The 24,842-nt window shown below is 43.2% G+C and overlaps 1 protein-coding gene across 1 annotated transcript in view; it reads left to right on the plus strand.

Annotated features, from left to right (window-relative positions):
• PREP (prolyl endopeptidase) overlaps nt 1-24,842 on the plus strand; it is a 134,672-nt gene that overhangs the window by 12,346 nt on the left and 97,484 nt on the right. The window contains exons 3-6 of the mRNA XM_027089613.1: nt 13,714-13,847; nt 14,975-15,105; nt 17,596-17,805; nt 21,766-21,887. Of these exons, the coding sequence (XP_026945414.1) occupies nt 13,714-13,847; nt 14,975-15,105; nt 17,596-17,805; nt 21,766-21,887 (597 nt within the window). The remainder of the gene's footprint in view (nt 1-13,713; nt 13,848-14,974; nt 15,106-17,595; nt 17,806-21,765; nt 21,888-24,842) is intronic.

Here is a 24,842-nt window from a genome sequence, read left to right on the forward strand (position 1 = left end):
CAGTCAACACCTTTCCCTGGGATCCTTTCTGCCTATCCTAATATGCGGTTTTTTTCTTTGCTTGCTTGCTTTTGTTTTTGTTCTTTGAGGTTAACCCTAAAAGCAGGTAGCGTGAGGAGTTGCTGCTCTGTGCTGGTATCAGTCTGGCCTAGATCTCCCTGGGCGGTGTGCTTTCCTAAAGTGGGGCAGAGCCAGCGTGGGCAAGAACTGGTGGGGAGCTGGGTGAGCCACGATCCTTCTGTCCACTTGCATTTCCCCCTCAGGCTGTCAGGCCGCAGAGGCAACCGTGGAAGCTTGCTCCCAGGACTTCCACTAACATGAAGGGCCAGTTCAGTGTCTCTAAGCCAACAGACAGCAGATGAAGCTGACTGGGAACTGAGGAATACTGGATATAATGAACAGCATAGGAGACTTTAGGTTTTGGGTTTGGTTTATGGTGTTCTTTCGAAGACATCAGGACAAACTGTGAATATCCTCTTTTTAAGTAGTTCCTTCATCCTGTGAGTTTCCAGGCGTTTCCCATGTCACCTCTGTTGGGAGGCAGGGTGGAGAAACAGAATATTTGCCAGATGGGAATAGAAGTCATAGCCCTTGGTCTTTCATTTTCTTGGCCTTTGAGCACAGCCAGCTACCTTACCTGGGATTCCTTTTCTTCATCTATAAAATGAATATAGTCACACTCAATTCATCTTAGCTCCAAGGTTTTAATGACACCCAACTGAGAAAATGCATGTAAAAATTCATTTTCCCCACACAGCAGAGCTGTGTACAAAGATGATACATCCTGGGCACTGCTGCTTCAATGTTTTGAGATGTAGACCTTCAGCCTCTAGTCCTCTTATTTGCTTACTCAGAATGTTGAACTTTAAAGACGCCTCTGTCTTTTTATTTTCATCCACAAAATGAAGCAGGATTTTCCTTTTGAATTCTAGTTATTTAGAAAAAGATACTTAAATTCTAAGCATTGAATTCCCCACACCTCCGCCAACGGAACTGTGGCATCTAAGTGTGGCTTAGTTGTTCTAAAGGACGACGACTGAACTAGGCCAAACATTACCTTAAAGCTATTTGGTAGTGCCTCTTTTAATTGGTGTTTTCTGAACCCACTGGCAAAGCTGGCCTGTGAAACGCCCTGCCATCCATTCATTAATGTTTCATGTAAGGACCTGGATTGAGAATTACTACTGTGTTGTTCCTTCTCTAGTGGAAACAGGAAATGCTCTAGGTAAATCTGTTACCACATATCATCTCAATCTGCAAGGCGTCTCAGGTCTTAAAGGTCTCACCACCTCCTACAGAAAGGTTTAGCCTTATGTATGTTCGCAAACACACTTCTGATAAATCCGCAGTTGAAATATGTATTTAGAGAACGACATCCTTTTGATCTGTGCATGGGGTAATTGTCAAAAGTATGATAGAATTTGCTGGTCCTGGGCCATCCTCTTTTCTAAGCAGTGCTCTCTCTTGTCTTTTTCTGTCTTCTTTCTCTTGCTTTCTGTAATGAGCTTTTTGAGGCAAGCAGTATAAATGAATTCTGGCCATGTTAGGCAAATAAGGAATTCATAGCAAGGATATGAGGCCAGCTCCTGGGATGCACTGAGGGCCAGGCTTAGAGCAGGCAGGAACCAGACAGTTGTGGGACTCCGTGGTGGGAATTTCCACTTTTCACCCAGCACTGCTGATGGCATCAGTGATTACAGTGATTTGGCCCTCTGTCGCTTGTTCAAGTGACTGCATCCCAGGAGAGGGAGTTTTGATTGGCCAAGCTCCAGATGTGTGCTCACTTCTTGGCTGTACTGTGACAATGAAAAAAGATTTGGTAAAAGCCTTAGGGACCCTCTTTGGCTTCTGTAGTGGCAGGACAGCTATGTGAGGTTAGTATCTCACTACGCAGGGTAGAGCCCTGGGGAGGAGAATGGATGCTGGCTGGCCCTAATGCCATAGGTCCACTGGTTTCATTCCCCTTCCTTCTCCATATGTGCTCATGCCCTCCCCTTCTCCCCCTGTCCTGGGTTTACCGGTGTGCCCACTGCACCAAGCATTGGGTTAAATGGGGGTGAGGGAGAGGGATGTGTTGTCATGAGCAAGACAGATGTGGCCCATGCCGGCCTGGACTCACACATCAGCCTAGGAGACCAGAGATTGGAGTTGGGCGAACCACGTAACCTTTGAGCTGCTAGAGGTCAGTGCCGAAAGGAGGCTGAGCCGCATCTTGAGTAGAGGCTGGGAGTCTTGCCCCATTTGGTCACCACCAGGGAAAGCTCCGTTTTAGAAAAGCAGACCCCAAACCATTGATGAAATTCTTAAGGTGCTTGTGTACATTTAACATTAATATTTTCCCCGTAGGCAGCTACTCGGCCTTGATTCCAATAATCTGCATGTCCTCTATGAGAAATGCTGATATCAGACATGGTATCTTTAGGAAAACAGTTATGAAAGAACTAACAACTAAAGAACGAAGATAACTGACGTTTCTGAGCCTCTTTCTTTTCTCTTAGGTATCTGGAATCCATTCACCAGCCCATGCTGCCATGTCCAGGGGGAAAGCATTCAGTCATAAAAATCACCTGGGTATTTGTTAAAAATAGACATGCCCAAGCTCTACTTCTGTAGCATCTGATTTGGGTAGAAATCTATTTCCCAATCACCTCACCAGGTAATTCTTAAGATCCAGAAAGCTTGGGAAAACTGCCCTAGAGAATGCTTAGACATGATTAGAGAACAATAATAACACCTTTGATTTATATAGGGCGCTTTCAAGGAGTTAAGGTTCTCATAGATGCCTCACTTGTTCGTAGCGTCTTTGTAAATTAGAGGGACAGTGTTTGCGATTCTAATTTTCTCATTGGGGGAAATCAAGGCATGTGTCACAATAAAGACCTCTGGGTCTCTCCTGTATAACAGTGGATGGCACTCTGACCATTTGGGTCAGCTCTCTATTCAATCATGCACACCGTTCTCTGGAGCTCCAGTTCTGCCTGTGTAGAATCTCATACCCTTCTTGTTTTTATCCAGGCTGTCACTGCCTGGTTCAGGCGTGCATTGCCACTGAGCTAGGCATTCAGTAGCTTCCTAACTTGTCTCCCTTCTTCCAGAATTTTTTTTCTACCCTGTTCTCCCCAGAAGCTGATGAGAACCCTTCGAGATCTTGGAACCTGTTTATTCATGGGAAAGCAGTAGTGTATATTCATTTAATGAATAGCTTTAGAGGTAGAAAGACAGGTTTGAATCTTAACTCCACAGTTTTATCAGAGTTGTGACATTGGTCATGCTTATTAACCTCTCTGAGCTTCAATTTTTTTAAAATTTTTTTTAAAATTTATTTTTGGCTGCATTGGGTCTTCATTGCTGTGCATGGGCTTTCCCTAGTTGCGTCGAGCGGGGGCTACTCTTCGTTGCGGTGTGTGGGCTTCTCATTGCGGTGGCCTCTCCCGTTGTGGAGCGTGGGCTCTAGGCACGCGCGCTTCAGTAGTTTTGATTCTCGGGCTCTAGAGCACAAGCTCAGTAGTTGTGGCGCACAGGCTTAGTTGCTCCGCGGCATGTGGGATCTTCCCAGACCAGGGCTATAACCCACGTCTCCTGCATTGGCAGGCGGACTCCTAACCACTGTGCCACCAGGGAAGCCCCTAAGCTTCAATTTTCTGATTTATAATCTGGAGAAAACTACTGTGTATGGTTGTGGGTAAAATTGAGTGATAATGTTTTTGAACCGTGGAGCGGAGTGGTTGACACAAGTAAGTGCTTAATAAATGCTTGCCATTGCACTTATTATTAAATAGTTTAAATAGCACAGGAACTATCTGCTTGATAATTTAATAGGCCTCATCTTTAGAGCTATTTGGGACAAATTCTTTTACTGCAATTATTTCTTGGGCTCTGTTTAGATCTCCTTTCTTTTTGGATCAATTTTAGGCATCTGTATTTCCTAGAAAATTGTCCGTGTCATTGAGATTTTAAAATTTACTAACGGGATTATGTGAAATAGTTCTTGTAATGACTTTACTCTCCTTGTTTGTGTCTCTATTTGTTTTTTGGGGTTTTTTTGGCTGTGCTGGGTCTTTATTGATGCGTGCAGGCTTTCTCTAGTTCTGGAGCAGGGGTACTCTTCGTAGCGGTGCACAGGGTTCTCATTGCGGTGGCTTCTCTTGTTGCAGAGCACGGGCTCTAGGCGCGTGGGCTTCAGTAGTTGTGGCCCGCAGGCTTGGTAGTTGTGGCTCGTGGGCTCTAGAGCGCAGGCTCAGTAGTTGTGGCGCACGGGCTTAGTTGCTCCGCGGCATGTGGGATCTTCCCGGACCAGGGATCAAACCCGTGTCCCCTGCATTGGTAGGCGGATTCTTAACCACTGCGCCACCAGGGAAGTCCCTGTCTCTCTTTCTTTATTATTTCAAACTTCCAGCATCTGTAACTCCTCTCCCCTTTTTGACTGGTTTAGCCAGCGCTTCGGTTGAATGCATGGGAGTTTTTTGGTTGCTGTTTGTCTTTTTAGAAAGAAATGGTTCTAGGCCTTATAAGTTGTACTCTTTAATTTTCTAGCTCATTAATTTCTTTTTATTTCGCTTTGTTACTTTAAAACTTTTTGGTTTGAACGTTTAGTTAAATTTCACTCTTTCTCATTGGTGGATCACCTTTTCCAGGCTTCCCTATCCAGCCCTTGGGCAAGCTTCTGGTGGATTCCTCCTCTCCTACCCTGCCCATGCTTGGCCAGCTGAGCGGCTCCTGGAAGAGCTGTATCAGGCAGGACTCTTGATGAGCAGCACCTGAAAGCCAGCTCGCTCTAGCTCATATAAAAAAAAAGGAGCTGAGTGGCTCACATAATTGAAGATCAGTACATGCCTTTAGGCACAGCCTGAGCCGGGACTGCACATGATATTTCTGGAAACCTGTCTCTCTTTGTCTCTTAGGTCATCTGCTTTTCTCTGATTGTTTTGTTTTCTAGCAGCCTCTCCCACGTGGTAGGGAAAGATGGGCCTTGCCCCTTCAGGCTTTACACAGTCCTGACAACCCGAAATCTCCTAAGATTACTTCTCCTTTCAGTGTTCACCTCAGTCCCTGAAAAAGGATTCTGGTTACTTAGCCTGGGTTCACAGCTACTTTATTGACTGTTACATGTAGAGAAGCATTGACGAAAGACTCTGCTTATGAAAGTGAACAGGGTTTACTTATGTGAAGAATGTAGAAAGGAGTTAGCATAGTTAGAACATAGAGGTATCACTACCATTATGTATGACATTCAGCGTAAGCTGCCGGCCCCCAGAAACGATAAAATCTGATCAAGAGAGAGGGTAACCCCCAGACTTCCCGAAGTCGTAACTCATTTTCCAGGCCCAGCCTTTCTATTTGGGTACAGAGCACCTCCCCTGGGCCAGATGTACCTCATCAGTCACAGTGTGGGCGCTGTCCTGCAGCATATGGCACACCCAGGCACCAACACCATCCCCCGAGCCTGTTCCAGGTACACTCCTGAATCCGTCCTGTGGACTAGATCAGGTCAGCTGCCCCGATGTGTGTGGGATTCATGAAACAAAGCCCTTAGATCAGCCTCGAGCCTCATCCTGCATGGACGTCCTGCCCGGCTCTGGATCAATCCCTGGATCTCGGGGAGGGGTACTCTGGTGGCTAGCAGAGGTCACACCTCAGCCACTCCGCCCCCAGTCTATCAGTGGGGCTTCCTAAAGGTACCGAAAAGAAACAGATCTCAACTCGAAGTGTTTTTACCACATTCTAAGAACTTTAATTCTTTTTTTTTTTAACATCTTTATTGGAGTATAGTTGCTTTACAGTGGTGTGTTAGTTTCTGCAGTATAACAAAGTGAATCAGCTATATGTATACATATATCCCCATATCTCCTCCCTCTTGCGTCTCCCTCCCACCCTCCATATCCCACCCCTCTAGGGGGTCACAAAGCACCGAGCTGATCTCCCTGTGCTACGCGGCTGATTCCCACTAGCTATCTGTTTTACACTTGGTGGTGGATATATGCCCATGCCACTCTCTCACTTCATCCCAGCTTACCCTTCCTCCTAACCGTGTCCTCAAGTCCATTCTCTACGTCTGTGTCTTTATTCCTGTCCTGCCCCTAAATTCTTCAGAACCATTTTTTTTTTTAGATTCTATATATATGTGTTAGCATACAGTATTTGTTTTTCTCTTTCTGACTTACTTCACTCTGGAAGACAGACTCTAGGTCCATCCACCTCACTGCAAATTACTCAATTTCATTTCATTTCATGGCTGAGTAATATTCCATTGTATATATGTGCCACATCTTCTTTATCCATTCATCTGTCGATGGACACTTAGGTTGCTTCCATGTCCTGGCTATTGTAAACAGAGCTGCAATGAACATTATGGTACATGACTCTTTGAATTATGGTTTTCTCAGGGTATATGCCCAGTAGTGGGATTGCTGGGTCATATGGTAACTCTATTTTTAGCTTTTTTAAGGAACCTCCATACTGTTCTCCATAGTGGCTGTATCAATTTACATTCCCACCAGCAGTGCAAGAGGGTTCCCTTTTCTCCACACCCTCTCCAGCATTTATTTATTTATTTATTTTAGAAGATGTTGGGGGTAGGAGTTTATTAATTAATTAATTTATTTTTGGCTGTGTTGGGTCTTCATTTCTGTGCGAGGGCTTTCTCTAGTTGTGGCAAGCGGGGGCCACTCTTCATCGTGGTGCGCGGGCCTCTCACTATCCCGGCCTCTCTTGTTGTGGAGCACAGTCTCCAGACGCTCAGGCTCCGTAGTTGTGTCTCACGGGCCTAGTTGCTTCGCGGCATGTGGGATCCTCCCAGACCAGGGCTCGAATGCGTTGCCCCTGCATTAGCAGGAAGATTCTCAACCACTGCGCCACCAGGGAAGCCCTCCAGCATTTATTGTTTGTAGATTTTTTGATGATGGCCATTCTGACTGGTGTGAGGTGATACCTCATTGTAGTTGTGATTTGCATTAAGAACTTTAATTCTTAATGTTCTAGTTTTTCTTATTTTTCAAATACTCTTGTTATAGTTTGGATTCCCTCACTGATACAAGAATTATTCAAGAGAGGATTTGCACGTGTTTAACTTCGTCCTGGTTGGATTTTTAGTTAGGTTTGGATTTGATGTGCAGATCGCCTCTGTCCTTGCCAGGCTTCTGGTCAGTAGTGTGTACACCCAAGAACGGAACCAAAAAGGGTTAGTGTTCCGACTTTGAAGGGGCGCCCTGGTGATGGCGAGATCTGAGAACAAGGCTTGAATCTAAGGTCGGAATGAGACTTTCTGTTTCCTTCCCCCTTGATTGACAGTAACTAGCCCAGTGAGGGAACAAGTTGATTTGCCTTCAGCGGGACAGGCAGAGAAGGTGGAAAGAGTCCTGGCAGGGCTTCTAGAAGGCCCCACCTGGTCTGTTACCCACATGCAGCGGGAAGCGTAGTGGGAGCCTTCCTGACCTGAGAGCAGATGGTCCCAGAGAGAAGAGAGGGACCCACTCTGGGCTTTTAATGTTCAAGGACAAGCCCCATGGGTTTTGGGCTCTCGCCTGTTGGATTTGACGTGGCTCGTCCTTGGGGTTTGTAGGGGTTTGTGGGACCAGGAAGAGAAAGGCCCCTCTCTGGGTTGAGGTAATGGCATTGTAGTTACCACCGTGACCCGAGCAAGCTTTTCTTTGTCGTCTGATGGACTGCTAATGTTTGAAAGTTCGGAGCGCACTGGAAAATAAGGGGCACTCTTCTCTCTTTTGGGTGTAGGTTCCTAAATCTGTCCTGTACATTACCCCATTCCTCCATAGTCTCCGTTTCTAAAGCAGTCTCCTGCAGCAGCTGCCTCTCATCCTCTGTTTGGTATGCCTCTGGTTTTCCATGTGACCGTCCAGCCCTCCTGGCCCTGGGTCCTCCTGCAGCCTCCAGGATGAGCTTTGCCACCTCTTGCCTTCTCATTTATGGGCATATCCCTGCACTTGGAGAGTCATTTCCGAATTCTGCTACGCTCCCAGCAGGGAGAGGGGGTCCAGGTGTGCTTCCTCCTCTGGCCTCCAGGATGCTCTCAGCCCTTCACACATGACTACGATCGGGGTTTTCTGCCAGGCCGTGCTGTGGCACCAACCACTTGCTTTAACCAGCTCATTCATATGTGCGTGTCTTTGTGTGTGTGTGTGTGTATCTATATATTTAAATAAATAATATATTTACACACACCTACATATAATTTGCCACAGAAACTCCTCTAAGTTTGTGGGTTGTAGATAGCACCATCCCTGGTTTCACCTGGGTGGTACCCATGATGGAGTGGGTCTCCCACCTGGAAGTCCCTCCTGGGCATTGGACTGCCTGCCTGCCCCACTCCCCAAGGCCTACACCACCCAACCCAGCAGTAGTTTCCCCTTCATTTGTTCTCCTGTAGCTCTTATCTTATCCATGTGATTCATCTGTTTAATCCTGTGTTGCCTGTCGTGATGTTCTGTATACATATCTATTTAATGAGGAGCTCTACGCATCCTTTTTATTCCTATATGTAAAAATTGTGCTTGTAGAAGAACTTGAGATATTTTGTGGATTAAAGCATAGTACACATGAGGACAACTTGAAAAAAATTCTTTCTGAAGACAGTGAAGGTAAAGGCATCTCCAGCTCCCAAACTGAGCCACCCTTTGCCAGGTAGCTTTGTTTTGTTGTTGTTTTTTGTAGATTATGGTAAGAACGTTCAACATGCGATCTGCCCTCTGAACAGCGTTTAACGTGTTAATGTGTACGGTATAACATCGTTAACATACAGGCACGGTGTTACACAGCAGAGCTCTCAGATTTAATCGTCTTGCATAACTGGGACTTTGCTTTGAAGATTTCTGATAGTCAAGGCAAAATGCAATGTGAATTGGATTTCTTAGCTTTGAGCAGCTGTTCTTAGAACAATATTTTCAGACTCATCCGTAGCTATGGACTCTAAACTGGTGATCCCCTTTAAAGGCTCAGCTGCTGGTGTCATTTCATGGGCTTTCAGGTTTCAGTGATTTTAATAATATCCTGGAGTGTGACTTTCGATGCTGAGACTCGTGAGGGACAAGGAGAATTTCATTCCCCTCACCCTGCTTCTTTACCATTCTGCAATTCCTCCAGTTTTTCTTTTCTTTGTCCTTATACCTCTTTTCCCTTTCCCCCAAATTTGCTCTAATTTTCAGACCCAGAAGCCAGACTATCAAATCCATAAATGACCAAGAAGGCATTACTGGCGTTCTTTGGAACCCCGCATTTCACAAAGCCGCCTCCATGAAAAGGACTTGCCCAAATGATAAATATGTACACTATGACGGAACTTAGACTTTCAAGAACTTGAACACTGTTTGCATCTAGATACTGGACTGGGAAGGGTGCAGTCTTTGAATATTGCTCTAGTTAAAGTAATTGACTCACATTTGTGGGCGAGAGGTAGCAAGATTGTATATAATGAGCCTAGTTATTTAGTAGCATTCCGACGGCTGACTTAATGGTTTTCTGAACATTTTAAGTGAGAAAAGCCAGTGTGCCTGCTTTGGTGTGAGATGGGTTCTGTTGCAGCAGTTGTAACTGTAGCTGAGAAGCAAAGCAAGATAGAGAAACCGTGGGAGGGTGCAGTTCCACCTTTCCAGGGAAAATGAACTGAGGATCTATGACTCATGCACCCGCCGTGGTCCTCCAAGATCCAGGGTATGAGGCCTAGATGCAGCCTTGTACAAACACAAATCAGATGGATTAGGGAAACGAAGTCTGCAGGGCTCCCTCCTCAGAGGACCCCCAGTGGAAGGGGAAGGGGCCAGCCAAGACCCTCAGTCTGCTGGGGCCTCAGGGTGGGAGCCCTAAGCAGCTAGAATGTTCTGGCGAGGCCCTTCTGGGAAACAGCCATCAAATCTAGATGTGAGCATGCGCTGTGCCCATCTTCTCTGTCCCTACTCCCATTACAGTGGTCGTTCCTGCTCCTTTAGAGCCCAGCCATTCCACTTGGCCTTGTCTCTCACTGGACCGCTGCCCCGGCTTCCTAACCGGCTTCCCTATTTCTGCTTTTGCTCCCCTATAGTCTGTTTTCCACCCAGAGCAAGAGTAGTCCTTTGAAAAGGTAAAGCAGACTATGTAACTGTCTCCTCACCCAGGCATAGCTTGTTTGCATTTGGAATGAAGATTCAAACTTCACATCTGCCCACCAGGGCCCACGGGATCTAGCTCCTGCCTGGGTCCCAGTCTCTCTCACTCATCCCCAGCCTCCCTGACCTCCGTACTCTTCTCACCTGCCAAGCTCCTCCGCCCAGGGCCCGGCACCTGCAGTTTCCTTGGCCTGGAACGCTCTTCTCGTCTTTACAGAGCTGCTCCCTCTTGCCTATCAGATCTCAATTCAGAGCCTCAGAAGAGCCTCCCTGGCCATCCTGCTAGAAGTAAGGACGCCCCCATCCCAGTGTTGCCCAGGTTTGGTGGTGAAAGATGGCTTTCAAATTTCCGTGGGGGCTTTATATTTTTGTGAAATGTAACGGAGATGTCACGGCAGCGTCACGTTGCTGTGGCGCCCCCTCCCGGTCCCTGCGCTCGCCGTGGGCTGGCAGTAGCGGTTCAGGAGCTGCGCGTCTCGTGGATGCTACTTCGCGTAGGAGCTTCGCCCCACGGCTACCCTGCGTGCGTCCTTAGGACTGACTGTTCTCTGCAGCCCTCTGGCTTGTGTCTTGTCTCCCCCGGTAGAACGTTCGCTCCACAATGGCAGGGATCTTGTCTTGGACTTCTCACCCCTCCAACCACCATGCCAGGATCGGTACTGACGCACACTAGGTTCACATTAAATCCTTGTCGACACTCCAGCACCCTGATGGGGCTGCCCAGCCCAAGCGGGAGGAGATCAGAGAAAGCCCAGGCTGCCTGCCTTCTCCCCAGTGGGTCTGCTTTGTCTCCACATCCAGTTATCAGGCAAGGAGTCGGCCTCGGTCACAGTTACAGTGACTGGAAGAACATGATTCCGCTTCAGCAGTATCGCTCCCTCGCTGTGTGGTGCTGGCCAAGTGCCTTCAGTACCACCTGCCTCCCTTTCCACGTCTGTAAAGGAGGCCTGGCATTTCCTTCGCCCATGAAATCAGGTGATGCTCTTGCACACGCTTAGCGATCTCCAGAACGCTGCCCCCGCGTGGCTTCGCAGCTGTGCATTGACTTTGTAACTAAAAGACAAGAGTTAATCTCCTTGTTGACACTTTTTAATGAGATAGAGTGGGGTCAGCAGACTTTTCCTGTGAAGGGCCACACAGGAAATATTGTAGATGTGAGCCACCTAGGTCACTGCTGGGTTTGCAGCCCGCCCCTCCCCCCCACCCACCTGCCCAACAGTTAAAAATATAAAAACTATTCTAAGCTTGAGTGCCGTAGGGAAAGCAGGCCAGGGCGAGGTTTGCCAATCCCTCGTGATAAGCAGTTGGCGTTGTATTTCTGTGGGACTCAGTCAATGTTACTTTCTGTTTGAATGAAATAAGAAATGTGACCCATAACAGTTTCATTTCTCTTGAACCGATCCTCTTGCAAAGCTGTTATTCATCATTGTACTCATACCTCACACTCTTTCTCACTTGTTTTCAAGTGCATTGTAAACTTCGAGTTTTAGAACAGCTTTCTCTCGGCACACAGTCGTGGTTCTCCAGGGCGGGGTCAGTGGTTTGTGTAGGAGAGCCCGTTTAGAGACCGTTTGGAGCTGGGGTCGGCCCTTAGATCTGGGTGAACTCTGATAATAACGCATTCTTGCCTGCCGTTCCAAGTATAGCAAGTTGTTAATTTCCTGAAGTTTTCTCCTATCGAAAGGGTTTTACCTTTGTATAGACATCTGATTAAACCTTCGATTGTATTTAGAGCTGATACATTTATTCTTGTTTTATTTCTAATAGCCAGATGTGAATTATTATGAAACCAAGTTTTTATAGTATTATTATAGTATTATAAATTTTCTAACTGCTTAGTTATAGATAGGTTACGCTTGGATACAACTGATCTGTTGTAAAAACTGCTCCTTCCCCTGCTTTTGCTGCCAGGGTCTCCTGATGGCCTGCAGGCCATCTCTTGCTCATCTTATAAACCATTATTGTTGACATACTTATTCAATGCACTTTCCAATTTTGTTTTAAATATTCTTTAGTTTCAGCATTTAGCAAAGTTCTCTGGAGTTGACAAGGGTAGAAGGTCTTAGAAAGATTGTCAAAAACAAAATTGATATGGGACTTCCCCGGCAGTGCAGTGGTTAGGAATCCGCCTACCAATGCAGGGGACACGGGTTCGAGCCCTAGTCTAGGAAGATCCCACATGCCGCGGAGCAACTGGGCCCGTGTGCCACAACTACTGAGCCTGCGCTCTAGAGCCCGTGAGCCACGACCACTGAGCCCGGGTGCCACAACTACTGAAGCCCACGCGCCTAGGGCCCGTGCTCCGCAACAAGAGAAGCCACCGCAATGAGAAGCCCGTGCACCGCAACGAAGAGTAGCCCCTGCTCGCCGCAACTAGAGAAAGCCCGTGCACAGCAACAAAGACCCAACGCGGCCAAAAACAAAAGTTGATAAAGTAGTACCTAGGTATCTCCAACTTGGTTTCTTTAACTCTGATGTTTGGGGCTCACCAGCTGCTGAGGGGCGTGGAGCCTTGCACAGGGTGAGTGTAGTGTCTTGACAGTGCGTGATCTGAGTAGCTGATACTGTGTTTGGTTAGAGCGTAGATTTGGGAACCAGCTCTGCCTCTCGCAGCCGCGTGATGTTCGGCACCTTTCTGACCTCTAAGACTCAGTCTCCCCATCCAGAAAGCTGGGCTAAAAAACAGAAGCTTCTGTATAGAATTATGAGTCCTAAATGAGTTAATACCTGCTGGGTGCATACTTAGTGCCGTGGAAGTGTTAGTTGTTGTTATTTATTGAGGGAAAATATGCTTTCACTGATACATTTTTTAAATCCTTTTTTTCCAGGTTTCATTGAGATATGATTGATGTACAACACTGTATAAGTTTAAGGTGTTGAACATAATGATCTGACTTACGTGTATCATGAAATGATTACCAGGACAAGTTTAGTTGACATCCGTCATCTCCTACAGATATCAAAAGAAAGAAAAAAAAAATTTTTTTCCTTGTGATTAGAACTCTTAGGATTTATTCTCTTTTAACAACTTTCATATATATCCTATTGCAGCGTTAATTATAGTCCTCATGTTGTGCATTACATCTCTAGTACTTATTTATCTTATAACTGGAAGTTTGTGTCTTTTGACCACCTTCATCCAGTTCTACTCCCTTTATCCCCTGCCTCTGATAACCACAGATCGGATTTTTCTGTGAGTTTGGGGCTTTTGTTTTGTTTTATATTTTAAGAATCCACATATGAGTGAGATCATACAGTATTCGTCTTTCTCCGTTCAACTTAATGTAATGTCCTCAAGGTCCATCCATATTGTCCCAAATGGCAGAATTTCCTACTTTTTTATGACTGAATAATATTTGATTGTCTATATATATTCCACACCTTTTCTTTACTCATTCATCCATCAGTGGACACTTCGGTTGTTTCCATGTCATGACTATTGTAAATAATGCTGCTGTGAGCATGGCGGTGCAGATATCTCTTCGACGTAGTGTTTTTGTTTCCTTAGGATATAGTCCCAGGAGTAAAATTGCTGAATCTTGCTGATACATATTAATGGATAACACTCCCCATGGAAAATTTTATATCTGACTTGCTTTGTTCATTTAAATTTTCTCTCCAGGCTTTTGTGGAGGCCCAGAACAAGATTACTGTGCCATTTCTTGAGCAGTGTCCTATCAGAGGTTTATACAAAGAGAGAATGACTGAATTGTATGACTATCCCAAGTATAGTTGCCACTTCAAGAAAGGGAAAAGGTATGTGAAGTTGCTTTCATTTAATTTTCTTTTTACTTTTCTGATCTAATACGTTCTTAAATTTTACAGTACAAATTCGGAATAACTTATCAGTTTATAAACTTAATTCATTATAAAATCAATTCATTTCTATGCTGGAATATGAGAATAATATTTTTTGGTCTGTTGACCACTTTCTTAAAAGAAGGACCAAGAAATTTAGCAGAGATGTGTCCTAGGACGAAATCTAGATTGTAGGAAATGATTGTTGTCTCGTGGCTAGTAATTGGTGAGATAGCAGGATTCATAGACAGCAATGGAATTTGTTTGCCTCTGAAATTAATTCTCTTTAGCTTCTACTACTTGAAAAGACCTTATTATATGGATTTCTTCCATCCAGGAATGGAAATGGGCCAAGATGCAGCACCCATTAATTCACCTCTCTTGTTCCTTGCCCTCTGACACCCACTTAAAACATAAGTCTCTTGTTTGCTTTTTAACTCTCTTTGGAACCACTACCACAAATTTACTCTAGAGTTTGTTAGACTTCACATACATAGGGATCAGCAAAGTATGATCTGCATGCCAAGCCCTGTCTACCCCCCGTTTGGTAAATAAAGTTTAAATGGCACACAGCCATGCGCGTTGTTGGTGTGTTATTCACGGCTGCTTTTGTACAACAACTGCAGAATTGAGTAGTAGCATCAGAGTCTGTATGGTGCACAAAGCTTAATTAATTTGCAGTCTTGCCCGTTACAGAAAAGGTTTGCCCACCCCCTACCCTAGCACCCTGGCTAGGGATGGGAACCAGCACTTCATCTTAGCAAATCTGCTGTCTTCTCCGTTGAAAAGAAAAAGTTACTGCTTTATTTGAATATCAGTTTTCACTTTAGGAAATAAAGCAGGCTTTATTTAGCTAATGTGTAGAATTACAATATATTATTTGAATTCCTAAAGCAATTCAGGGAACAAACTCTAGCTACAGGGAGATGGTGGGACCTTCCACTCTAGTCCCCATGTCCCTGGCACGGCTTGTTTGCAGTTGTACCTTTGTATGTTGTTTTCCTTTTTCTATTTGTTTGTATGTATTTGGTTTTTCTGCACAAATAGAACTCCATAGCTGAATAAAGACCATCTCTGTCCCCCAGGTATTTCTATTTTTACAATACAGGTTTGCAGAACCAACGAGTATTATATGTACAGGATTCCTTAGAGGGTGAAGCCAGAGTGTTCCTTGACCCCAACATACTCTCCGATGACGGCACGGTGGCGCTCCGAGGTGAGGGCTACACAGCCAGGCCCACGGGAGTCCCGGGGCCCTCGCTCGCAGCTCTGAAAGACCAGACAGAGTGTGGACCGTATTGTAGAACAGACGCACATGCAGTGTCAGGAAAGCTGATTTATGCACGGTAAATTCAGAACACATGGGTAGTCACAGCTCCTTCTGATGGCATGAAGCAGGACCAGAGAATAATTCACGCTGGACCTACATTAGCTTCTAGGGCTTCTGGGATCTTGAAGTATCATCATCACTTTCTGTAGCTTCTCTGAGACCTGCCTGTGTTTGGAAAAAAATTAATTCTCTTCCGTAAGAAATTTAAGTTGTACAAAGAATGTTTTAACTATAAATATAAAACAGGAAAGAATATTTATGAAATCTGCTTCCTTGAGGGGAAAAAGTGATGTTTTCAAATTTAGTTAATTGTTAGTGTGTTAGAATTAAAAGTATAAAACACAGTCTGGTAGAAATTAGACAACTTGGTACCTTGTCCCCAGAGGACACAAGTTTAAAAGCTGAATAAGTATGTTTTGCTGTATGCAAAAATATGTATGCACTTGCCGTATGTCTCCTCAATAACTTCCCCCGAGATAACCTCCTCTACGGGCCATGAGATTACCCAGGTTTGTGCCATAAGCACCACTTCTAGGGTAAGGAAGTTGTCTACACTCTGGTTCTGTGGTTTAAAAATTGTACACTCTGAGAATCATCTCTGGCTAGTATTCTAGATGTTTTTAGTTAAGTTGGCTCAGCATTTCCTCCGTAGCATCTTCTCTTTTGTAGAAAAAGCACAAGTGTAGGTTCAGCCCTACAGAATTGAGCAGTTGGAACGCTGAAGTCCTGTAACTGATTAGGTGGGAATTAAAGAGGCCTGTTCCAGCAGATCTGTGTGAGAAGACCCTTTTATAAAGGCATTCAGTCATTTAGCACTTCCCTCCTCCTCTCCCCCAATAGGCTGTGTATGTACACGATGATCTTTAATCTCATTAGTATTGAGAGTAATCGGTATTGGAAATAAGATGCCAGCCAGCTTATTGTCAGTATTCTTCCATGAATTTGGTCTTGGAAATGAAGATCAGTTGTGAGTGAATTTAACACACTGATTCTGTGCAGTAATACACCCTAAATAGAAGTTTATTTCATTTTAACCAGGGTCTATCTTGCAACTCATCCAGAGGACTTCATTATAACAGGGTCTCACCTCTCACTCTGATAATTCATTCCAGTAACATTTTTATGTAATGCTTGTCATGTACGGACCCTGATGGATGGCAAGGTAAATTAGACATGGGACTTGGTCTCAGTCTTTGAGTTTTCTGAAAATGATATTATAGGGAAGTCACAGTATAGGTAGACATTCAGATTCTTTTGATAGTATATGATTTTTTAAACATATATTTCAAGTCCAAGTGTTTTATTTACATTTTTCCTGAAAATTTTTAAATTATATATAATTTATGTAGAATAAAAAGTGAATATTTACTCCTCATCACATTCTTGACTCTTTTCTGCGTTTATATACGTTTGAGCCTGGGTACTTTATAGGAATTATCAGTGATTAATAAGAAGGTTTTATGAAATTTTAACCTTATTTTTCACTAGTAGAAGTTCCATGTAAAATAGTAGGAAACCCGTGAAAATAGCTGTGTTTCTTAGGATAATTTTTAACCCCCAGTGAAGTTTAACAGACATCATAAGAGGAAATCTCTGGTGTCAGTATCTGGTACCAAACACTACACATTCCTTATAATCATAAAGCTAATAGAAACATATAAATATTTGTCAAGAAACATTCCACGGTGGTTAGAACATTCTGTCTGTGATGGCCCCAAAGAATGGGGGACAGTGCATTAGTCCATCAGTGGTGTTGCTTTCCTTATCTTTTCACGGTCACTTTTGGAATGTGCACTGCATGAGTCTTCATTGCAAACCCTCAGGCTTCATTTACCTGGGCTTTTAGTTGTCAGATGGTGTGGACATTAATCCTGGAGTGCCAGCAATGCTCAGAAAACGAGGTTGTAGAGAGGGATTTCAAGTAGTTTGGAGTCCATTCCAAAAATTATGTAACGGCTCCAGTTTAGTTCTGTTACATTCAGTCATTACTCTAAAAGCAGTGTCCTTACTCCTTTCCCCCCTCCTTCCAAGTATAAACCCAGATGAGCTCTGCTTTTAAGTGAACTGCTTATTGAATTATAGAAAATTTTTAAATGGAAGCATCTTAGTGGTCATATAATCAATTACTTCATTTTACAGATGAAGAAACTAAGGCCTGGAAAGGTTAAGAAACTTGTCCAAGGTCATAAGGCAAATTCCTGGGAGACCTGGGTGAGCCCCCAGAATTCCTCACAACCAGTTGTCTGCTCCTCCTGTTGCCACATTCTGCTTCCATGTGTGACAGAGAGCTTTGTCAGACAGCACAGTGGGCAGCGGGCAAGGCTGGGAGTGGTGTCCCCATGGTCACCATTTGACAGTTTCTCATGTGTCCCTTAGGCTATGCATTCAGTGAAGATGGTGAATATTTTGCCTATGGTCTGAGTGCCAGTGGCTCAGATTGGGTGACGATCAAGTTCATGAAAGTCGATGGTGCCAAAGAGCTTCCAGATGTGCTCGAAAGAGTCAAGTTCAGCTGTATGGCCTGGACCCACGATGGGAAGGGAATGTTCTACAACGCATACCCACAACAGGATGGGAAAAGTGATGGTAGGTTGAGACTTCAGATGAAGCACCTTTTTCATGAAATGAAGTGTGACTTCACATGACTTAAAGAAAGAAGCTAAACCCCACATAGAGGTTGCTTGGTCTAGAATCATGTTTCCCGGAAGGACGTTGTATCTGTTAGCATAGTTGTGTAACAGTTCCTGCCAAAACTTTGTGGGTCAGAATAACGACCATTCGTTTGCACTGTGAGTCTTCAGGTTGGCCAGGCAGTTCTTCTGGGCTTAGCTGAATTCTATCATGTATGTGAGATGAGCTGCTGGTCAGTTGACTGATCTTAGCGTGACGTTTTCACATGTCTGGGGCATCACTTCTGCTCCATGTGGTCTCTCATTCTCTAGCCGGCCAGTCCAGGCCTGTTCACATGGCAGCTCAGCAGGATTCCAAGGGGGAGAGCTGAAAGGCACGACCTCTTTGCTGCCTGGGCTTGCTATTGGAACATCACTTCACTGCATTCTTTGGGCCAAAGCAAGTCACAGGACCAACTGCTATTCAAGGGGTTGGGAGAGAGATGCAGGGAACTGTGAAAAATTGGGGCCATTTTTATTGCCGTCCGTTCTTCACATATGCATTCTTTCTCCCAAGGGGATCATGGAGACGATGGATTTTTTTTTTTTTAACAAAACCAACTTATTTAATGATGTTGAGTGATGATAAAATTTTGCGGGAATCACATCTCTTTCTCTGCTCAGAAGTTACAGGTCACCTGTCGGTCACACTTGTCTTGACGCTTTTGTCCTCATTAACTACCAGGACACACCTTTGTTCTCTGCTTCAATTGCACAAAGATCCTGTTGTGTGCAAGTGGTCCCTCTTTCTTCCTTCACCTCTCACCTTCCCAGGCAGGAAGGGCCCTGTAGCTTGTACCTTGCTGGTACAAGCTGTCGACATCATCTTCTTTACGCTACTCCGTATTTCCATGTGGTGTACAGCATTTTCATGTCGTCTTGGTTGATCTTTACAGGTGGGCTACCATCCCTTTGCTGGAGTTTTGGAGCTGGGGTGCAGAGTCTCAGTTACTTGTTGCAGGGCCTAGAGCTGGCAGGAAGCACGGCTAGTCCAGTGCTTTCTCCTGCACATCCTGTCCCCTTATCATGAATTGCTGTATCTTTGTCATCTTTAGATAGGCTTTTTTTCTCTTTTCCCCCCAGTTGAATTGGGAATAAGGCTCTAATACTTTTCATCTCTTTCAGCTGCATTTATCAATAGCTTTTGCTGCCTTGGATTAGATTACTGTAGTACCTTTTTCTTAGTTCACCAATGAGCTACAAGAGGAGCTAAGAGTAGGCTTTTTATTCAAGGATGTTGGCTAAAGAAAGACCTCTGTGCTCTGTACACTGAATTAGCTGCCTGTATGAAGAGTGCTGCTGAGTTAGAAAGTGTTGGCTGTTTCCAAGTTCTAGGAGACCAAAAAAGTATACAACTGGCCATTTCTTGTTAGAGAACAGTGTTATTAAGTTAACTTGTGAAAAACATGGAAATTATTATTTAGCCTTAATTTCCATTGGCAGAAATAGTAATAATTAGTAATGGTGGTTGATTTAAGAGAGCCAGCATCTTCTCCCAGCTGTAATTTTGCTGTCCTTTTGTTCGGAAGACCTCAACAGCCTTTCAGGTTGTGTGGTGGAGGACTTACGAATGAGGCTAAGCAATTCTGGCTATGTGCTGTTAGCAGTGTTCCTGGAAAACCCATGGAAAATCACCAAGTTAAGCTTTTTTTTTTAAATGTTATGGTGTTATCTTCCTTTTTTTCTTCATTGTCCTGAAGAAAATCAGCCTCCAAAATCAGCAAATATATGTGGTTATTTCCAGGGTGATACCCAACTGATACTTAACTCTCTTTTTTTTTTAAATAGATTTAATCTTTTAGAGCAGTTTCAGGTTCACAGCAAAACTGAGCATAAGGTACCAAGATTTCCCATATACCCTCTGCCCCTCTCACATGCATGGCCTCCCCCATTATCAGCATCCCCATGAGAGGGTACAGTAGATGAGCCTGCACGGACACATCATAATCACCCCAAGTCCACAGTTTACATTAGAGTTCACTCGTGGTGGTGTACGTTCCATGGGTTTGGGCGAACACATAACGATATATATCTACCATTGTAGTATCATAGAGTGTTTTCACTGCCTTAATAATGCTGTGCTCCACCTATACATCCTTCCCTCTCTGCCAGCCCCTGGCAACCACTGACCTTTTTTACTGTCTCTGTAGCTTTGCCTTTTCCAGAATGTCATGTAGTTGGAATCATACAGTATATAGCCTTTCAGATTGGCTTCTTTCACTTAGTGATGTGCATTTAAGTTTTTTCCATGTGTTTTTATGGCTTGATAAAAACACTAAAAAGCATTATTTCAGCATGAAATAATATTCCATTGCCTAGATGTACTATAGTTTGTTTATCCATTCACCTCTGAAGGACATCTTGCTTGCTTCCGAGTTTTGGCAATTATGAATAAAGCTGCTGTTAACATCCGTTGTACAGGTTTTTGTGTGGATGTCAGTTTTCAACTCATTTGGGTAAATACTACCAAGGAGCACAGTTCCTATATCATAACGGTATGTTTAGTTTTGTAAGAACCTGCCAAACTGTCTTCCAAAGTGGCTATACCATTTGCATTCCCGCCAGCAATGAGTGAGAGTTCCTGTTGTTCTACATCTTGGCCAGCATTTGGTGTGTTGAGTGTTCTGGGTTTCGGCCATTCTAATAAGTGTGTAGTGGTATCTCATTGTTTTAATTTGCAGTTCCTTGATGACATATGCTGAGGGGCATCTTTTCACATGCTTATTTTCCATTCGTATTTCTTCTTCGGTGAGGTTAAGATCTGTTAAGGTCTCTGGCCCATGTTTTTAATTGGGTTCTTCATTTTCTTATTGTTGAGTTTTAAAAGTTCTTTGTATATTTTGGATAACAGTCCTTTATCAGATATTTGCTTGTCTTTTCATTCTCTTGACAGTGTCTTTCCGTGGAGCCGAAGGGTTTAATTGTAATGAAGTTTGGCTTATCCGTTATTTCTTCCATGGATTATGCTTTCCGTGTTGTATCTAAAAAGTCATCACCAAATCCAAGGTCATCTAGATTTTCTCCTGTGTTATCTTCTAGGAGTTTTACAATTGCATTTACATTTTTAGGTCTGTGATCCATTTGGGGTTAATTTTTGCGAGGTGTATAAGGTCTGTGTCTTGATTCATTTTTTGCGTGGGGTTGCCCAGTTGTTCCAGAACCATTTGTTGAAACGACTGTCTTTTCTACATCGTATTGCCTGTGTTCCTTTATCAAAGATCAGTTGACTGTATTTCTGTGGGTCTGTCTCCGGGCTCTCTACTCTGTTCCCTTGATCCATTTGTCTAATACCACACTGTCTTGATTGTTTATAATAAATCTTGAAGTCAGGTAGTATCAGTTGTCCACCTTTGTTTTCTTCCTTCAGTATTGTGTTGGCTCTTCTGGGTTTTTTGCTTCTCCCCATAAACTTTAGGATCAGTTTGTCCATATGCACAAAATAACTTGCTGGGATTTTGATTGGGATTGCATTGCATCTGTAGACTAAGTTGAAAAGAACTGTCATCCTGACAATATTGAGTATTTCTGTCCATAATATATTGAGTATATCTTTCCATTTATCTAGTTATTCTTTGATTTCTTTCATCAGTTTTGTAGTTGCCCTATAGACCTTATACATATTTTATTAGATTTATACCTAAGTATTTCATTTTGGGGGCTGCTAACGTAAATGGTACTGTGTTTTTAACTTCAAATTCCACTTGTTCATTGTTAGTATGTAGGAAAGTGATTAACTTTTGTATATTAACCTTGTATCCTACAGTCCCGCAACCAGATACTTAGATTTTTAAATATTTCTAGCATTGTACAGTATGGGAGGAATAGATTTTCTTAAAATTGTCAGCTGCATTTCAGTGTACGTTTTTAATTCCTTTAGGCACAGAAACATCCACCAATCTCCACCAAAAGCTCTGCTACCATGTCTTGGGGACTGATCAGTCAGAAGACATTTTGTGTGCTGAGTTTCCTGATGAGCCTAAGTGGATGGGTGGAGCTGAGGTATCGTTCTACCGTGAGATTTTACCCACAGACACCATCTCTCTTGGATTGTGTATATAAATATTCTTATGTGGTGATCTTTACAGATGGTGGAAGTCCTTTGAGTGAATATTCTTTTCTTAGAAATATTAGTACTCAAATGGACTCTTAATAATGAAGGTGAAAAATCTTTTAACTGTCATCTCAACATAAAAATCTTAATACTAAAAGTAATACATGCTTATGGTAAAATGGTAAAAGTACAAAATAACGTAAAGTAAAACATGAACATTTCAAAACTTGGAATCCTGATTCTCAGAGGTGAGGAGAGTTTCCTTCCAAAACTTTTCTTTGTATACACAGGTGAGAATGTAGGGGGAGAGAGAGTGTGTGTTTTTCTTTTTTACACAACTGTGCTCTTCATGCCTCTTGTTCCCTTGTTTTTACATTAAAATATGTACCCTTTGGATATTTATGCATCTCATAGGTGGTTCATACATTCCTTAGGGGTCTTGATAATAACCAACCTCTGTTGAAGTGATGTCTTTGTAGTTACTGTCCCAGATTTTATTCTGTATTTTGCGAATCGCCTGTGAAATAACTTAGAGGTGCTTAGAGAAAGAATTGGACTCTTGTTAGCTCATTTCTGGGTACTAAGATGTATATATATATATATATATATATTTTTTTTTTTTTTTTAAGAAAGAAAAGCATTCTGAATGTTTTCATGTAGGTGGGGTATCATCCCATTTTAGTGGGAATGAGGAATCCACTAGAAACTTTGAAGCCCATTGAGCCTCTTACCCCTTCTCGGGGATACAATTAGAACTTTGGTAAGAAAGGGGTATTTTAGATTTGAACTTCTGTGCATGGGTCTGATTCAGTGGGGGATAGAATATGAATCCACGGTTTTTTAGTCCACGTGCGTTACTATACCTTATTCCACATTGTCCCCGTATTTATTTTGATTCTCTAGAACCTCAGCCGAAGTCTGGCCAGCTGCCTGCTTTTGTAGATTGGGTTTTGCTGGAGCACAGCCACGCCCATTTGTTTACTTGTCTGTGGCCGCTTTCAAGTTGCCAGAGCAGACTTGACTAGTTGCCACAGAAGGAGGCCCTGAAAGCTGAAAATATTTACTTTCTGGCCCTTAATAGAAGAGGTTTGCCAGACTTTAATGCAGTATGTTAAAAGTGAATTTATAAGACTTGCATATTATTGCCTGTTTGAAACTGTGCCCTTTTTGCATACTTCTTCCCCACCCTACAAGCGTTTCTTGTGTAGTTACTGTTGTCAGTTTTCTCACATTTGTTTTTAATGGCTTTTCTGACTTTATTTGTAGATTGTTTCTACTAAGTTTTCTTCTTAGTCCAACTTCTCATACCCAAGGCTTCTGCATTCTGCAGATAGTAGGTGCTTATTTATAAAATAATACACATTTTTACCTTCATCTGAGTGAAGCAATTAGGGAGGTAAATATGCTACCAAAAACATCTTGTAATGTTGGGTCATGTGTTTCTTTTCACCTTTTTGCGGGGAGAGATGTTGATGGGGAAACATTACAGCAGACCTGTTTTAATCAAGGTAAAATTATATGGTCGATAAAATGAAATACAACTGAAAGTGAGTGCCGGAATAACTGATGTACTTTAGCACATTAGTCCAGAAGAAAACAAGCTTCGCAGTAGAGTACACATGCAACTAGTTGCTCACATCTCTTTATTAGCGTTTGCTTGAAACAGCTAGTTTTTTTTTTCTTTTTACTTCTTAAAATCATGGTAAAATATAGCTAACATAAAACTTATCCCTTTAATCGTCAACATAAAGTTTATGAGTTTAATCATTTATAGAGTTCAGTGGCATTAAGTACGTTCACATTATTGTACGGGCATCACCCCCATCTGTCTCCAGAAGTTTTTTCATCTTGAGAAACTGAAGCTCTGAACCCATTAAGTGATAACTCTGCATCCCCTCTTCCACCCAGTCCCTGGTAACCACATTCTACTTTCTGTCTCTATGTATTTGACTGTTCTAGGTACCTCATGTAAATGTCATTATATAGTATTTGTCCTTTTGTGACTATTTCACTTAGCATAACATCTTCAGGGTTTATTTCCATGTTGTACCATGTGTCAGAATTCCCTTCCTTTTAAAAATTGAATAATATTCCACTGTGTGCATATACATTTTGTTTATCCAGTCATCCGTCAATGGACACTTGGGGTGTTTCCATAGCATTATTGTGAATAATGCTGCTATAAGCCGCCAGTTTTTTTAAATACAGTGGAAACATACCTTATATGCATTTAAAATATACGTATATTCTGGGCTTCCCTGGTGGCGCAGTGGTTGAGAGTCCGCCTGCCGATGCAGGGGACACCGGTTCGTGCCCCGGTCCGGGAAGATTCCACATGCCGCGGAGCGGCTGGGCCTGTGAGCCATGGCCGCTGAGCCTGCGTGTCTGGAGCCTGTGCTCCGCAACGGAAGAGGCCCCAACAGTGAGAGGCCTGCGTACCGCAAAAAAAAAATATATATATATATATATGTATGTATGTATGTATATTCAATTCTGCTACTAGGCAACTGAAAAGAAAAGCAAATTTAAATAGTTTGGATGATCCTTTTACCATTCACTCAGTAGATATTCACTCTGTGTGACTTGTCTAATATCTTTACCATAACCGTGGTAGGGCGGTGATCATTCTATTGCATGGACAAAGTAAAGTACCTGTGAGGGTGACTAACTTGCAGGTCCATGGCTGGAACTGCCTGCTGGGTATGTTAGACCCACAGCCTGTATCTTGTTAACCTCCAGCATTCTGCCTCCCTTGTCAAAAGGTAAGAAGTTGTGCGAAAACAGCAGGAATGACCGTTTAAAGAATGGCAGTAAATGAAGAGATGGCATCTGTATTGCACAGAAGCAATAAATGAAGTTGTTAAAAAAAAAAAAAGCTAATGGGATGTGTACAGTGAGTCCTA

Source organism: Aethalodelphis obliquidens, unplaced genomic scaffold (genome assembly GCF_003676395.1).
Source record: "Aethalodelphis obliquidens isolate GAN/ISIS:26980383/991018 unplaced genomic scaffold, ASM367639v1 scaffold3, whole genome shotgun sequence".
Classification (NCBI taxonomy): domain Eukaryota; kingdom Metazoa; phylum Chordata; class Mammalia; order Artiodactyla; family Delphinidae; genus Aethalodelphis; species Aethalodelphis obliquidens.